The sequence below is a fragment of the Notechis scutatus genome, chromosome Z (genome assembly GCF_049901735.1).
Source record: "Notechis scutatus isolate UNSWTSFEM ecotype Mainland chromosome Z, rNotScu1.2, whole genome shotgun sequence".
NCBI classification, from domain to species: Eukaryota; Metazoa; Chordata; class Lepidosauria; order Squamata; family Elapidae; genus Notechis; species Notechis scutatus.
This window is the reverse complement of record NC_142025.1, coordinates 88,854,272-88,870,264: the sequence shown is the minus strand read 5'-3', so window position 1 is coordinate 88,870,264 and position 15,993 is coordinate 88,854,272. Positions and strand designations below refer to the sequence as shown.

The following is a 15,993-nucleotide window of genomic DNA, read 5'->3' as shown; positions in this document are numbered from 1 at the left end:
AAAAATAATAATGAAGGATTGTGGAAAGGGAACTACACGAAGACAGTAGTGTCACACAAACAGGAAAAGCCCAAGGGGAACATCAGGCCAGCCATAAAACAAACTTACATAGGAAAAGGAGTCAAATAAAAGGTATTAAAGAATCCCTATAGACAAAAGCCTAAGTAATTAAGAAAACTAGACAAATAAGAAAAGGAAACCCTTACAAACACAGGACATACCAAATAAGCAAAACAAACAGACAAAAGACACAAAATATAAATTACAAAAGGGACAGACAGGAGATTGCCACAGAACAAATATGAAAAAACCATCATAAAGCTAAAAGAGATTAGAAAAAACCAATAATACAATCTAGCCACCCCGTGGAGTTTGCCTTCCGCACCCTGCGGAGTTTGCCCTCCGGCGGGAATAAAGACAAACTCAAACAGGATTTGAAACATTAAGCACAAATACTTAACATTAAGCACAAATTCACACGAAATCAACTTACAAAGGGAGAAAAGGGTATAAAAAACCAGGGACTTACCATAAGAAGCTAGCTAGCCCAGGAACGCAGACTTCTCGCTCTGACCCCTGCCTTCCTGAAAAATAAAAAGATCCAACTTTCAAGCAGTTGTCCATATCCTTGTGCCAGAGCTCTCCCAGCGGGAAAATCGAATCCTCGAAAGAAAGGCATTTTGACACCTTTCAACATACAGGTGTAATAAATAAATAATTTTTAAGAATATTTCTATCCTGCCTTTATTATTTTTATGAATAACTTAAGGGTGCAAACATACCTAATATTCTTTCCTTCTTGTATTTTTCTTACCATAATGAACCTGTGATATGGATTGGATTGAGAGTGACTGGCCTAAAGTTCCCCAGCTGGTTTTCATGCTTAAGGTGGGACTAGAAATCACTGACTCCTGGTTTCTAGCCTGATGCCTTAACTATTGGACCAAACTGGTGCTTTCATTCTAGTCTAATACGAAATTATTAGCACTAAGTATTACTATTACTGGGCCAAAATACTCCAAAAGGGGTTGGGGTGAGAGGGTCTTTAAAAAAATGGAATTCAGAAATCTTTGCAGAACTACCAGAAGTAATCTGAAAAATCTATTCTGTATTTATTATATGTAATTGAGTCTAAAATTTTCTGGCATTTTACATGTCTACCAAGCGTGATAAAATGTCCCTTCTTGTTGGTAACATTTCCAGCATAAATTTGAAGAACCATTATACATTCTAGTCAGTTTTTTCAGTGACATGTCAATGATGTATCATTTTATAAAAATTATCTTTTAAGACTATAGCATAACATAACTTTCAGACCTTTCACCACATATTCTCCTATTGATCCACAGGTATATTATGACCATTTTTACCCCATTTCATCCTACATTCGTTTACATGTTCTTTGTTTTGTATTTCAATAAAAGTTTATACATTTAGTAATAATATAATCATCATTTGTACCGAGTTCTATTTTGAAGTCAATCTTATGTTATTCAAAATCATGCACTGTTTTAAGCACTTTAAATCTTTTTAACAATTATACATACATGTCTATGGAGATTCTCAGTGATCCAGGTCATGTTGTCCCAAAGGTACTTTATTTTCTTTTTTTAAAGGCAACTGAACTTTCTTTTTTTCTTGAAGATGTTTCACTTCTTAAGTAAGAAGCAAAATTTCTTCAAGGAAATCAAAGTCCAGTTGTCTTTAAAAAACAAAAAGCATCTTTGGGACAATTATACATAAAGATACCATTAACATATATCTCTACCATTAGTTCTTCTCTGGTTTTTATTCTACATTCTTCCTGATAAAATTCTAATATATCAGAATTAATCAACCATTTGTATTCATTAATAATTTCTGCAAAATATTTTCTGTGCTGAGAGTCAAGGTATTTTCAGGCATAGCCCAGATTTATATCTGTTATGGCATATGAAACAAAACAATGTTTAAAGCTACATTAACCCCAGCTTTATTATACATAGATATTTGTACCACCCAAATCTCAAATCATGCCCTTCTAGCTCCAAAAGCTTCCTGTTTCTTAGCAACATCCATTATTTCATCAGACCAAACAGTAGGCTGCAAAATATAATTTCAAATCGGGTAAGCCCAATTCTCCTTTTTCCTCTGCCTCTTGCCATATCTATTATTTAAATTATGTTTTTCCCTTGCTATTCAATGCAATGCAATATAAATTTAGTTATGTCTTTTTTGACATTATTTAAATTTTACATCAAATGTCAAAATTGGTATTGTTTAAAATAAAAGACACATTTTAAGCAAGACATTCATCTTAATCACAGAAATTCTTCCCAACAATGAACGTTTCAGTTTCATCCATCTTAATATTTGTTTATTACAATCCAAGTCTTAACATAATTATTTCAAAAGCAACATATAGACCATATTTATCATACTCAAATTAATATTATTAATACTCAAATATTTCATCTTCTCAACCTTAAAATCCATGTTATTCACCAATTCTATTTGATCAGGGTATTCATATTTTCTATTAACATCTTTATCTTTTGTTTATTGATCTTAAAACCTGCAAATGCACCAAATTCTTTTAATTTTCCCATTAAAGTTTCAATTTTATTTAAAGGGTCCTCTAAGATAAGAACCAGATCACCTACAAAGGCTCTATGTATAAGGATTTTTTTTTTTTACAAAATTATATCCTTAATCTTCTCCTCTCGTCTTCTGTTTCTGCTTAATATTTCTAAAGCTGAAATAAATAAAAGTTTGGACAATGGGCAATCTGCCTTGTTCCTTTTTGTATTGCACAGTTTAGATGAATCTTTGCTATATGAGCCTTGTGAAGTATAATTCAACTTTATTAATTTTATAAAATTCTTCCCAAGGTTCATACCTGTCAAAATCTTAAATAAATCCAGTTCAAATTGTGAAAACATTTCCTGCATAAAAATAATGCAAGTTATTTTTCATTGTGCTGTTCAAAATATTAAACGTCCAACACCATTATAATATTTAATTGTCTTTTCGATAAAAACTCAGCTTGATCTTCATGAATAAGTTGTAATATTATTTTCAATCTATTAGCTATGATCATTGTGAACAGTTTATAATAAGTAGTGATATTAGACTATAATTTCTTGTGATAGTCAAATCTTTCTTTGAGTTCTAATGTTATATATGTACCTTTCCATGTCTCAATCAACTTTCTTGTCCGTAAGATAAAATCCATCACATACAGTATCCCAAAGATTGCTAAACTTTCTAAATATTTTCCGATCCTTTTTATATTCAGTCACAAAGGTACTCCCTGGGAAATTTAATTCTTAAAGTCCAAATGATCCCTTTGAGGACTTTCTAATTTGTATTACTATGATGAGATTCGACTAAAGTTCTTTAGTACCAGATGTAGCCAGATGTATGCAAGTGCCCAGGCCTGGTCTAGAAAAGTGATTGTGATTTGTTGTAATATCAAATAAAGGCAGGTCTGTAAGGGACAAATCATTTACTTTCATAAGAAAAAAACTGGAAATCAAGAGAAAATAGTGAAAAATGTTCTTTTTTCCCCCCTTCTGAACAGTTAATTTAAGAATGGTGCTGTCACTGCAGAATCGAGATGGCTGAGTCCATCAATAATCCTAGGTGGCTGGAAACTGGGATGTTAGCCCAGAAACTGTCATTCAGAATTTCATTTAAGATTTTATGACTTTGGGCAAGCAAAAATCTATAAAACAAGTAGAATTGAGTAGGTTTTTACTGACTGTCGATAGATCCATGCAAATTTTGAGGCCATAAATTAGTTTTGGCTATATAAACATTTGTTAATATGTTACAGTACAATAGTTCAATCTTTTGAAGACTAGAGGTCATCATCGGCTTTTCACAGCTTTATCAGAGTCCATACTTTAAAAGTTGAACATGGTCAGGATAAGGAAATAGGTGGGATCCAAAAAATTACTTGATAGAGAGCCAGTATGGTGTAGTGTTAAGGCACCAAGCTAGAAACGGGGAACCCATGAATTACAGTTCTTGTCTTAAGCACCATAGCTTTCCATGTTTCACCATATGCTCTTTGTTGCAGCATAATATCATGCCAGCCAAATGACCATGGAAATGTTTCAACAATGCTGGTTCTTTGGCTGAAGAAACAGAGATGAGTACTGCCCCTTAAAGTTGGTCACAGCTCAACTTTTTGCAGGCCAACTCAACATCACTCACACTTAGGCACGCATCTCCTCACCTGGCCTCTCATGACTGTGGGGATGTTGCATAAGTGTGAAAAATGGTCATGTCACTTTTTTCAGTGCCATTGTAACTTTGAATGGTCACTCCACACAAGCAAAGTACCAGCAAAAGAGGGGGGAAAAAACTCCAGAGATGTTCCTGAGACAGGAAATCTAGTCCTGCCAAGAATGTAATAAGGGTTAACGGAGAGGCAGTTTCTGTAAGCAACACCAGAATGTTTCCTTCCTGTCTTCCTTACAGGATTAGGCCAGTAATTTCTTCTAACAACTGGTTCTCTGAACTGCTTAGAATGTTATCAACCAATTCTAGCGAATAGGTGCAAACTGGTAGAATCCCACCCCTGGACACAAACACAAACCAAAACATTAACTAATATGTTAATAAAGTTCCCCTATCTAAAACATATGATATCGCTGAAAATTTTCAGAGATTCTGGGGAACTTGTGGCCATCTGTCTTGCCCAGATTCACCTTTTGATACATTTCCCTTAGTCTTAAAACATGCAAGCCTTCAGCCCAAGACTGGCTCCTTCAATAATGCTGAAGTTGCAACTCCTCAAATTCCTAGCTAATGTATTTAATGATAGATGAAAATTCCAGGATGGGGAATGTTGATGTAAATAAGCAAGAGGCTAAAATGAATTATCCTTAAGGGAATTTTTAACCTAAAGAAAGTACAAGCCAGACTTCTTCAAACCACTCAATGACAGTAGGAATCCCACATTTCTCCCCCTCAACATGATTTATAAATATACAGTAGTTTAAAAAGCAGGTAAACAAGTCTGATATTAAAAAAAAAACCTGAAGGACAAATGGAAAAAGGTTGGATCCATTAAGCTCATTGTAAAAACACTTAACTGATGATTTCAAGTTGGCAAATGGCTTCAAATAAGTACCTTTACAGGGAGAAGGCTGTGGGGTACTAAAGAGATTCTTAATGGAGAGATAGAAATAGGCCCACAAATATTTGAAGCAGTAATTGGCAGGGTGCTTTAAAATCAAATTGTGGGGTTCAAAACAATACAAAAATGTTTTTCCGTTCCATAAGTTATTTTAATTTATTGCAGGCCTCATTGACAGAAAATTGATCTTTCAAAATATATCAGATCATCATGCAGCATACATTTTAATACCCACCACAAGAAATATATAAGTAGTCCTTGGCTTGCAATGATTTGTTCAGTGACCATTTGAAGTTACTATGGCACAGGGGTGAAATTCAACCACCTCGGCCCACCTTGGGAGAGGTGGAAGGGACTGTTTGAATCGGTAAAATTTCACCACTGGTTACTATTGCTATTATACCAAGAATACCAAACCATGCCCACAGCCACACCCACAGAGCCAGTAGGAGTAAAAATTTGAATTTCACCCCTTCTACGACACTGGAAAAAGTGACATAAACGTGTTTCACATCGCCACAGTCACATGATCAAAATTCAGACACTTCACTGCGGGGACGGCCACAGTATCCCAGGGCCCTGTGATCAGCTTTTGGTTCCTTCTGATAAGCAAAGTCAAAGGGGAAGCTAGATTCATTTAATATCCGTTTTACTAATTTAACAATTGCAATCATTCATTTAAAAAGTATGACAGGAAAGGTCATAAAAAGAAGCAAAACTCAGTTAACAACTGTCTCACTTAGCAATGGCAATTCTGGGCTCAATTGTGGTTGTAAGTCAAGGACTACCTATATTAGCATGGTTCCGGAGAGTAGCTCTGATACCTGGAGTTGTGTTCAGGCTGTGTAGCTGTCCATCTCAACAAGTGACTTTGCGTAGCTTACATCATAAAACCTATTAAACGATTAAAACAAAGCAAAAGAAATACATATGGGCACCAGGTAAAGGTGGAGGTTATAGCCAGGAAATGGGGCCCTTAACACACTCAGGGATTTGTTTAAGAATCTCTAAAAAATAAAGTAGCAGTTTGTTCTAAACTTATGTCATCAAGAAGTCTTTCCTAATGTTCACGCCACATCCTTTCTCTTATTTTTGGAAACATTTGATTCAGTCTCTGCCCTTGGAGTATGGGGTAGAGAAGAAGTCAATGGCATCGCTCTAGAAGGATGATATTGTTTTTATTTCTTAATGTTCTGATCCTGAGAAGTGCTGACAAGAGTAATGAAAGCAAATCATGCATCAGTGATTGTGGAACAGGATTTATTTTCAAGCATTAAAAGTCAAAGTGAACAGATCCTCAAAGAAATCAATGGCAGCGGGGAATAAGAACGGTTAACTGCAGTGGTTTGGTGTGGCTAATTTGAAATTTAGGAGGTTATGTTGGTTCTTTTAGAAGGAGTGCTCTGTTCTATGATGCTTTAAAAGAGCATTTTGAAAAATAGCCAGGTACTTATCTTAATAGTGAAGTAATTTCCTAAACAATATGATGCAGTAGATTTGTTAGAGGCTCAGGAAACGGGTATCTTACTTTCAAGTAACTATCCCTGCCTTCTTTTAATTTTCCAGTGGGACATCCTTGTGTCAAAGATTCCTCTCCTTAGAGTGGGTTCACCGTATGTGGCCTAGCACTATACAGATAGTCCTCGACTTAGGACTACAATTGAGCCCAAAATTTTTGTTGCTAAGTGAGACATTTGTTAAGCGAGTTCTGCCTCATTTTATGGCCTTTCTTGCCACAGTGGTTAAGTGAATTGTTACAGCTGTGAAGTTAGTAACAAGTTTGTAAAGTAAATTTACAAAGTTTGTAAAGTTGAATTTTCTTGTCAAAAGGTTGTAGAAGGAGATCACATGACCTTCGGGACACTACAACAGTCATAAACATGAAACAGTTGCCAAGTATCCAAATTTTGATTATATGACTATGAAGATGCTGCCACAGTCGTAAATATGAAAAATGGTCATGTCACTTTTTTCAGTGCTGTTGTAACTTTGAATGATCACTAAACAAACTGTTATAAATTGAGCACTACCTGTACTTTACAATAAGGCATTTTAGGATTTGCATTCGTTTGTGTGTGATCAATTGCTAGCTGACTTTGGCTGATTCAAGAATAAGCAGGATTATTCCTGATTATTATTTGGGGGGAGGAAGGAAGATCATCAGGTATCCCAGGGCTATATGGTAAACTGGAAGTATTCCCAGGAAGAACCAATGGTGAACTAGTTTCATATTGCTGTCAATAAATTATGTGAACAAGGCTAGGAGTCAGGAAATCTTACATTTTAATAGATGTAGAAGACAATCCAATATTGGTAAATATGGCAATACTTGGGAGGCCTACATATGTCTGTATCAGTGTTTCTCAATCTAGGTAACTTTAAGATGAGAGGACTTTAATTCTCAGAATACCCCAGCTAGCCATGTTGGCTGACAAATACTGGGCGTTGAATTCCCCACATCTTCAAGTTGCCAGGGTTGAAAAACACTAGTTTATATCATAGTGCAATCTATTCCCCTCTAGATGTCTTGCACTGTAGACCCAACTGGTATAGCCTAGAGTAAGCACTTAGTCCAAGGGTATTTGTCTCACTAGAATTCTCCAGCCATACAATACCATTTGTATATTTCTTCCAGTGAAGATAACTGGCTTTAGGGATTCCAGGCGAGGTACAGTGTTTATTTATTTTATTTATTTGATTTGCCAATTGTTTACAAGATAATAAGTATAAGTGTATACATAGTTGTGAATACATGAAATGGGTACATATAAGAAAAATAAAAGAAGAATAAGAGAAACAATAGGACAGGGACGGTAGGCACGTTGGTGCGCTTATGCACGCCCCCTACAGTGTTAGAGCATATGTATATGAGGATCCCCTGGAATTGGATGTGGCCCATAAATGGACTATTCATTTAAACAAAAGTCAATGATAAATATCTGTGCCATTCATTATCTTAAGAAACCATTATTTGCTTAATAGCTTTCTCTAGAAGCTATCTCACAAAAATCCTAACCATTCCTAAACTGGAAACTTTATCAATCATTAACCCTTTTAAAAACTAAATTGCAAAATTATTCACATTTCTTTTTAGTAATCATCACCCAAATGAGGTAATGGAATGGTATAATAAGGCTAAAAGGTGTGAGTTTTATTGTCTAGGCTAGGGCACACAGCAGAAAATATCAGAAAATCAGTGAATAAATTGTTATAAGCAAAGTCAAACACCAACTAATAATACTGTCACCCAAGTCTACAAAGCTTTTGATCATCTGGAGAAAGTATTTCTTAACTTCTGCTGGATAGAAATTTTGGCAGGAACTTACTCCTGGCAATTGTGATATTTTTATAATATTTTATCAGCTCACATCAAAATTGACAAATTTAAGTCTGATTGCTTTTGGATACATTCACAGGTGAGTTAGACTGCCCTGCCTTTTGGTATATCAATTGACCCATTTACAAAAGCCATTTGTGGTAGGACCTCTTATTTCATACCACTTGTGTAAATTTTGAATGAGATTTCGTTTGATGGACATGTTTTAAAAGATTCAGTGTAGCAAAATAAAAATCAGATCTACAAACTAGCTCCCAAGCAGAAGTTGCTATGTTTGTGATGCTTAGTTACCTACATGGTTTCCAGTAACCAACACCACATATAAATTACAGTGATCCTTGTGTCTTCACTACTGCAGTGCATTAAGCTATCTTTGAAGATGACTTGGCAGCTGTAACTGGTCCATAATATAGCACTTATTCTGAAGTCACTGTACTGGATGCTAGTAGAGTTCTGATAATGACCTACGAATTTGTGCATGGCACAGTACTAAGCTGAATAAGATATAATTTTATTCTGAATTGTTCTGTCAATTCTGTTAAGGTCATTTAAAGAGGATCTGGTTAGGACCCTATATTCTTGAAACGTAAAGGGATGTGGCTCTGAGAGCAGGTCTCATGGAAAAGATTGTTCCAAAGATGGCTTGCTCCCCTCAATTCTGATGTTCTGTCACTAGATTAGGATTGCAGCTCGAGCCAGATTTGAACTTCCAGGCCTCCTACATCAGTGAACCTTGTATCACCTTATCATCCAATCATGCAATGATGCCATGGAAGCAGGCGAATGCCATAGAGCTGAACTGCGAGTCAGCTATATGAGCTATATGAGCTCTACAAACACCAACATGATGATGATGATGCATTATATGTTTTCTTGCTATGAGTTTCCTCTGAAAAGAGCTGGAATTCTTCCTTTTCATTTCAGATGGCGAAGATCTATTGATTTCTATATTATGACAGTTTTTGTGATAGCCTGGTAATTTGAATGCCAGCAGCTTCTTTCAGTATGGCTGCTATTAATAATAACTAAGATGGAAATTCCTGTAGTCTCAAAATCACATATTCCTAATATTCAAGAGATCTATGAGGCCATTATGGAGCATTCCCCAATATGAATGAAGCACAAGTCACTTAACAACGGTGTTGCTTAGCAATGGAAATTTTGAGCTCTGTTGTGATCATAAATTGAGGAACACTTGTAGTTCTCTGAAGTTGACATGTCTTAAAGTTGCTGAGATTGAAAAATGCTGCTGTAAAGAGGAGATCTGGTCAAGATGCTCAAGTAGATATTGACTTATTTTTAAGCATTTTAAAGAAAGTTGGTTTTTTAATATGTTCACTTCTACTGCTTTTAGGTTGGTTTTCAAGTCAAAATGAACTTGGTCCTTCAACGGGATGACTTTGGCCAAGGGAGATGGAATGCTGCTCTGGGAGACTTCATCAGCATTCCATCCCAACAATCACAGTGCTTTCATTCGAATTGGCCATTGGTGGCAATGCCTTTCTCCAACTTGGATTACCATTTCCAAGAATTAACACTTGGGGAGAGAATGGGGAAAGGAGAAAAAACAGTTGATTATTGGACAGAGTTTATAATGGGAAAGGAAGAGGAGGAGGAGGAATTAGCCGTTGAAGATTTTTGATGACATACTTATTTTTGCTATATGTTCATGTCACCGTTACATACAGTTTTAATTGTTTATCATCAGCTGGTCCTTTAGATGAATGAAAGATAACATATTTCTCCCACTCCCCCCAGGCATACACATCTCTACCAAGAAAACTACTAATAAGAAATGAGATAATATATAGATATTTATCCTTTTGGGGTAGGAACAGCAAAACGTTAAACTGTCTAAGAAACTATGCCACTTCTTACCAAATAAGCCTAATTTCATCTTACTATAGGACTATTTCTCTCACATTACTTTTTTCACATTCATGAAATGATATACAGGTATTCCTCAACTTATAATCACTGTTGGGATCAGAAATTCTGTTGCTAAGTGAGGTAGTTAAGTGAGTCGTGCCTGATTTTATGATTTTTTTTGCGAGTGTTAAGCAAATCACCATTAAGTGAAGCATATGTTCATTAGGCAAATTAAAATTGGCAAACCTAGATAAAGGATTCATTTTTGAACACTAGCTAGCTGCTTTAAGAAATTTGGATATCTTTCAGTCTTTTATTCCTTGATAGTTCATTTTACTTGCAGACTATATTAAGGCAATCTCAAATCAAACAAAGGGGTTAAGATAAAGGGTTAAACTAGGAACTTAATTAATTATGATTTGAGATAATTGCAACTCAGAGTAGATGATTTGGTAAATCTGTATTGGAAGCCAAGAAAACCTTTTCACATGGATCAAGGAAAGTTTTTATTTAATTTAGTGTTTTGGGGGGGAGGGGTCTTCTGTGCTCTGTGAGCCTGATTGCTTTCTTACAGGTGTTTCATTAACCTAACTAATTAACATCATCAGTTACTAGCACAAGCTCAGAGAGCATCAAGGACCCCTAATTTCAACCCGCACCAAAGTGCCTACCGTCCCTGTCCTATTGTTTCTTTTATTTTTCTTATATGTACTCATTTCTTGTATCCATAACTAAGTTTATCCTTATACCTATTATCTTGTAAGCGATTGACAGATCAAATAAATAAATAAATAAATCAAATAAATATTCACCTTTATTTGTGTTTTCTGTTGTTAAGGAAACTGGCACATCACCAGTCAGTTTTGACCAATGGTCTGTTTTTCCATCCTGTGTGGAATGGTTCAATCAGCAAGTTGTTAGGGAAATGAGAACAGGTTGGGTTGAGAAAGAATGGTTGCAAGAACCAAACACCCAGCCAGCCTGCAACTTCCTGCCACTGAGATAATCTCCTCAAAATACATGCTGATTTCATTCAAGCATAATCACAAGGAGTCAAAGACTTCTTTTTTTGTTGTTGTTCTTTATGTTGAAGCAAAAGAGGAACACACCAGTCCATGAATATGAGCATTATTTGGCTTTTATACAATGAGCTAGTCCTTTTGAGTAGCATGCAACTATTAGTAGACTTAATTTAGCAGGTCATCCCAAGTTTAATTTCCATTTAATGGAATTTCCATACTGCAGTACAGATATTCTCCTACCTTAAGTGGAAAGTGGAGAACAGCATATAACTGCTGTCCCTATTATGGACTCTGGGAAGCTCAAATAAAAATGGAAAAATGTACACTCAAATCATACAATGTAGAGGAGCCAGATTTTTTTAAAATTGCTCTTAAGATGATCCCTGGAAATGATTCCCCACCCTCTGCATTTATATTATTCCTTTTTCCTCATCAATTAACCACTAGCCCCACTTGCTATCTGTTGCTGTCCCTATACAGAACTGATTTTTTCCCCTATAGTGGATGTTTATGTATGAGCCTCTTATAATAAGCCAAAATGGCATCATCCATATAGAAGAGGAAAATACCAATTCTAACACTTTCAGAAGTACAAAAAAAATCCTTAGAGGAAATAACCATAAGAGGGGAATTCCCTCCATCCCACCCCCAAGTATCAGATGCTTCTGACACAGAACAAAGAATCTCTGCAGAAGATCTCCTAGCATGGAATATATCTCTATCTGCATTAAGATTGTCTGGTAAAAATAAAGAAAATGGATTAAGTATAATTTCATAGAAAACTTGGATGAAAAAGTTGTGGGAGCAACTCACTATAAATGGGTCAGATAAATCCCTCGTACAACTTAAAGCAGAGACATTTGGGGAGGGGGACAAAAAAAAACCCCTCAAGATGAAAGTTATGATTGCACAGCTGAAGCCTTCTCTGTGTACCCTCAAATTGCTCTCCTGTTGCCTTGCCTATTTTCTCCAGTATTACAGATTCTCCTCAACTTATAACCATTTATTTAGTGACCATTCAAAGTTACAGTGGCACTGAAAAAGTGATCATTTTTTTACACATGACCATTGCAAGATTCCCATTATCATGATCAAAATCCAGATGCTTGGCACCTGGCTCATATTTATGACAGTTATAATCTCCCGGGATCATTTGTTTACTTTTTGCAACCTTCCAACAAGGTCATTCACTTAATGCCCATGTTTCTAACTTAACAACTGTAGTGATTCACTTAACAACTGAGGCAAACAAGGTTGTAAGATGGAACAAAACTCACTTAACAAATGTCTCCCTTAGCAACATAAATTTTGGGCTAAACTGTGCTCATAAGCCGAGGACTTCCTGCATGAAAAACTTTTACATGGTTGATCATATCGCAATTCTTGTTATGCAATTATTCTGTATAAACAATAAACTTTCTCCCCCCCTTTTTTTTTTTTTTTTAGAATTCTATGAATCTGCCACCAGACAAAATGAAGCTTCTGGGCCAGTATGACAATGAAAAGAAATGGGAATTAATATGTGACCAGGTAAGAGACAGACTGTTCTATTTAAAGTAGCTATATGAATCATAATTTAAAATAGTCTCCAAGATGGTTTAATTGTCAAAGCTCCTGATACACTTGAGAATTTGGGAGTCGTAGTATCTGTGGCTGGTGATCATTTCTGATTTTTTGATAGAATAGAATAGGGTGCAACACTTAGTGATAGTCATAGGGTACAATAAGCAATCAAATCCTACTAGGAAACAGTCAATATAAATCGTAAGGATACAAGCGATAAAGTTACAGTCATACAGTCACAAGTGGGGGGGATGGGTGATAAGGAGTGATGAGAAGATGCGATGACAAGCAATCAATCTTCTAAAGTATTCTGTGGCTATTATAAAGGGAAGAACCAATAGCAAAATGCTTAGAAAAATGTTAAATTTGTTTCTTGAAGTTGCCTTTAGGCACTTTCTCGCCCCCCCTAAATTTACCTTTGTGGGTGCTATTTTCTTAATAGGTAAAGATGTGTTTCCAAACAAAGGATTATATGAAAATCTGTAGCTTTGGTTTGCAACTTGATACCTACCTATTATTTTATTTTTAAAAGAAAGGGTCTAAAACATAGGTTTGGGCAGAGAACTTACAAGCAGTGAAGGATATTCCACAAGCATTTTGGTGTTTGTGGATAGTATTATAGTCATGCTTGTTTTAGCTCTTACCTAACATGGATCCTTGATAGGACACCTGTGGCAGTTCACTATAATTAGAGGTCTAGTGTGGTTTGTCCTTCAGAAGACTGGATAAACAAGGCTATTTCTATCTTTACTTTCCCACAGGAAACTGTTAGAGGAAAAAAAATACCTTAAGTAGATCTGTCAAGGATCACAGGCATCAGAGTTCAGAGTTGATGTCCTAATACAAGTAGCTTAGCTTTTGAGAAGACCAATTTATGAGGTTCTGATTGCATTCACCATGTACACTATCTTGCTCTTCACAACCATCTAATTTTCTATGGATACCAATTTGTCCTTCAGGTGTTAACAGAAATTTATTTTGGATAGAAGCAATAGGCATAATTTTATCCCTGGTCACATGCTTTCATTAGCTATTTGAATAAGGCCAAAAGTATAGATTCAGAAGATCTGCTAGGCAGATTTCAGCCTCTCAGTCAAATCTCACTGCATTGCATTTGGGCTAAAAGGAAGTACACCAGTTTTTCAGAGCACTAAATCAGATTTTCTACATTAAATCAGATTTACTTTCATTAAGAATTTCATTTACAACACAACAGCAGAATTAACTAGGTTTCCTGGGGGCAGTATGCTTTAGGTCTGTTTGTACCTATCCAGATGAACCAAAAGTGGCATCAAAAGAAGCATTTTGCACTGGACTCATATTTAATATTAAATTGGTTTTTTGTCTAAATCATTGTTTGTGAGGTTCACACTTTCTGCTAAGCCAAAATTAAAGAAGCCACACCGTGATATAAATCTAGCAAAAAAAAAAAAAAAATCCACTATCACCTTGATTGAAACATTTCAAAATCCTGCCAAAGCTAAATGGGTACATATGAAAGTGGCTGTGTCAAAACAAACAGCTGTTCCTTCTTTTGAGTTGCCATCATGAGTTTAGTAGTGATGAAGAAATGATGTTTCTCCATTCTGAGTTAAACAAGGAAGGTGGTTACTTAAGGGTCCCTTGTGAAAACAAGCTGTTGGCATAGACACATGGGGGAAATGGCACCTGTTCATGCTGTGAAACTATATATTCCTCAGTTTAATAAAGATACAGGCTTGCGAATGATGCTGAAGAGAAAAAGAGAAGAATGACTCATTCTGGGCTATGCGAATGTCTCTGTGATCCAGTTCTTCAAAGATCTGCTAAAACAGCTCTGGCACAGGGTGATTTCCTAATGTCCTTTAATTCAGAGAGTAATCTTAAGGTGTTCATTGGGTGGGCAGTTAGGAATCAACAAAATACCTCACTCACTGTTCTGTGATTGAATGATCTCAGGTCACAGGATCCTTGTGAAGTAGAACTTATTCGTGTCTGCTTTAGCTCACAGCTGAGTGAGTGATGGACCCCACAAAAAAAGCTTGGTCTTCCTTTAGCATGAATCATATAGGAAGTGGCAGTGTGGATAGTATAGATGTTCCTGTTGATCTTTGATTGGGAAGACATAAATGGCGCCTGTATCTTCACCCAGAACATTTAACTCAGTCACTTGTTGCTAAGTGAAAACATATTGACTCCTAATTAGATTAGCAAGTGGTGAGTTTACAGACCATTTAAACCAGGGCTGTCAAACTCCCGGGCCAGAGGCGTCATGTGCTGGCCATGTCCACGCCTGATTTAGAGAAAGGGAAAAAAGTGCTGATAAGACATGTGATGCTGATGTGACAATGCGAGTTTGACACTCCTTAATTAAACCATTAAATAAATAACGCCTGTGTCCTGCTTCAAATTAAGCTTAGTATCTGGTATCCATTGATGCAATGAACATGAATTGGGGAGGACAGAGGAGCCTGGCGTGCTTTGGTCCATGGGATTGTGAAAAGTTGGGCACAACTTAGTGACTGAACAAAATCAATGTGCTAAGCATACTGCCCCCAGGAAGCCTAGTTAATTCTGCTGTTGTGTTGTAAATGAAATTCTTAATGAAAAATGCCAATGTATACAGAATGTAGCTCACAGAAAAATAGAACAAATAAACAAAGAGGCAGCAGCCCTGCCATGAGTCAAACCATTTACCTCAATAGTTATGTAAAACAATGTTGAAGATGCATGAACAGCTTCTAATTACAGGTCATCCTCGACTTACGACCACAATTGAACCCAAAATTTCCATTGTTAAGCAAGACAGTTGTTACGTTTTGCCCAATTTTACACACATTCTTGCCACAGATGTTAAGGGAATCACTGCAGTTTTAAAGTTTAGTAATATAGTTGTTAATTGAATCTGGTTTCCCCATTGACTTAGCTTGTCAGGAGGTTGCAAAAGGGTCACATGGTCACGTGATCCTGGGACACTGCAACTATCGTGAATACATGGCTGTTGTCAAGTTTCTGAGTTTTGATCACATGGGGAAGTTGCAATGGTTGTAAGTGCAAAAAATGGTCACAAGTCACTTTTTAAAGTGCTATTGCAA

General features: G+C 36.2%; 1 protein-coding gene across 5 annotated transcripts in view; it reads left to right on the top strand.

Moving 5' to 3' along the window:
• FMNL1 (formin like 1) overlaps nucleotides 1–15,993 on the top strand; it is an 87,822-nt gene that overhangs the window by 29,018 nt on the left and 42,811 nt on the right. For all 5 annotated transcript variants that reach the window (XM_087945401.1, XM_087945403.1, XM_087945400.1 and 2 more), the window contains exon 2: nucleotides 12,803–12,886. In XM_087945401.1, coding sequence (XP_087801527.1) covers nucleotides 12,803–12,886 — 84 coding nt within the window. The remainder of the gene's footprint in view (nucleotides 1–12,802; nucleotides 12,887–15,993) is intronic.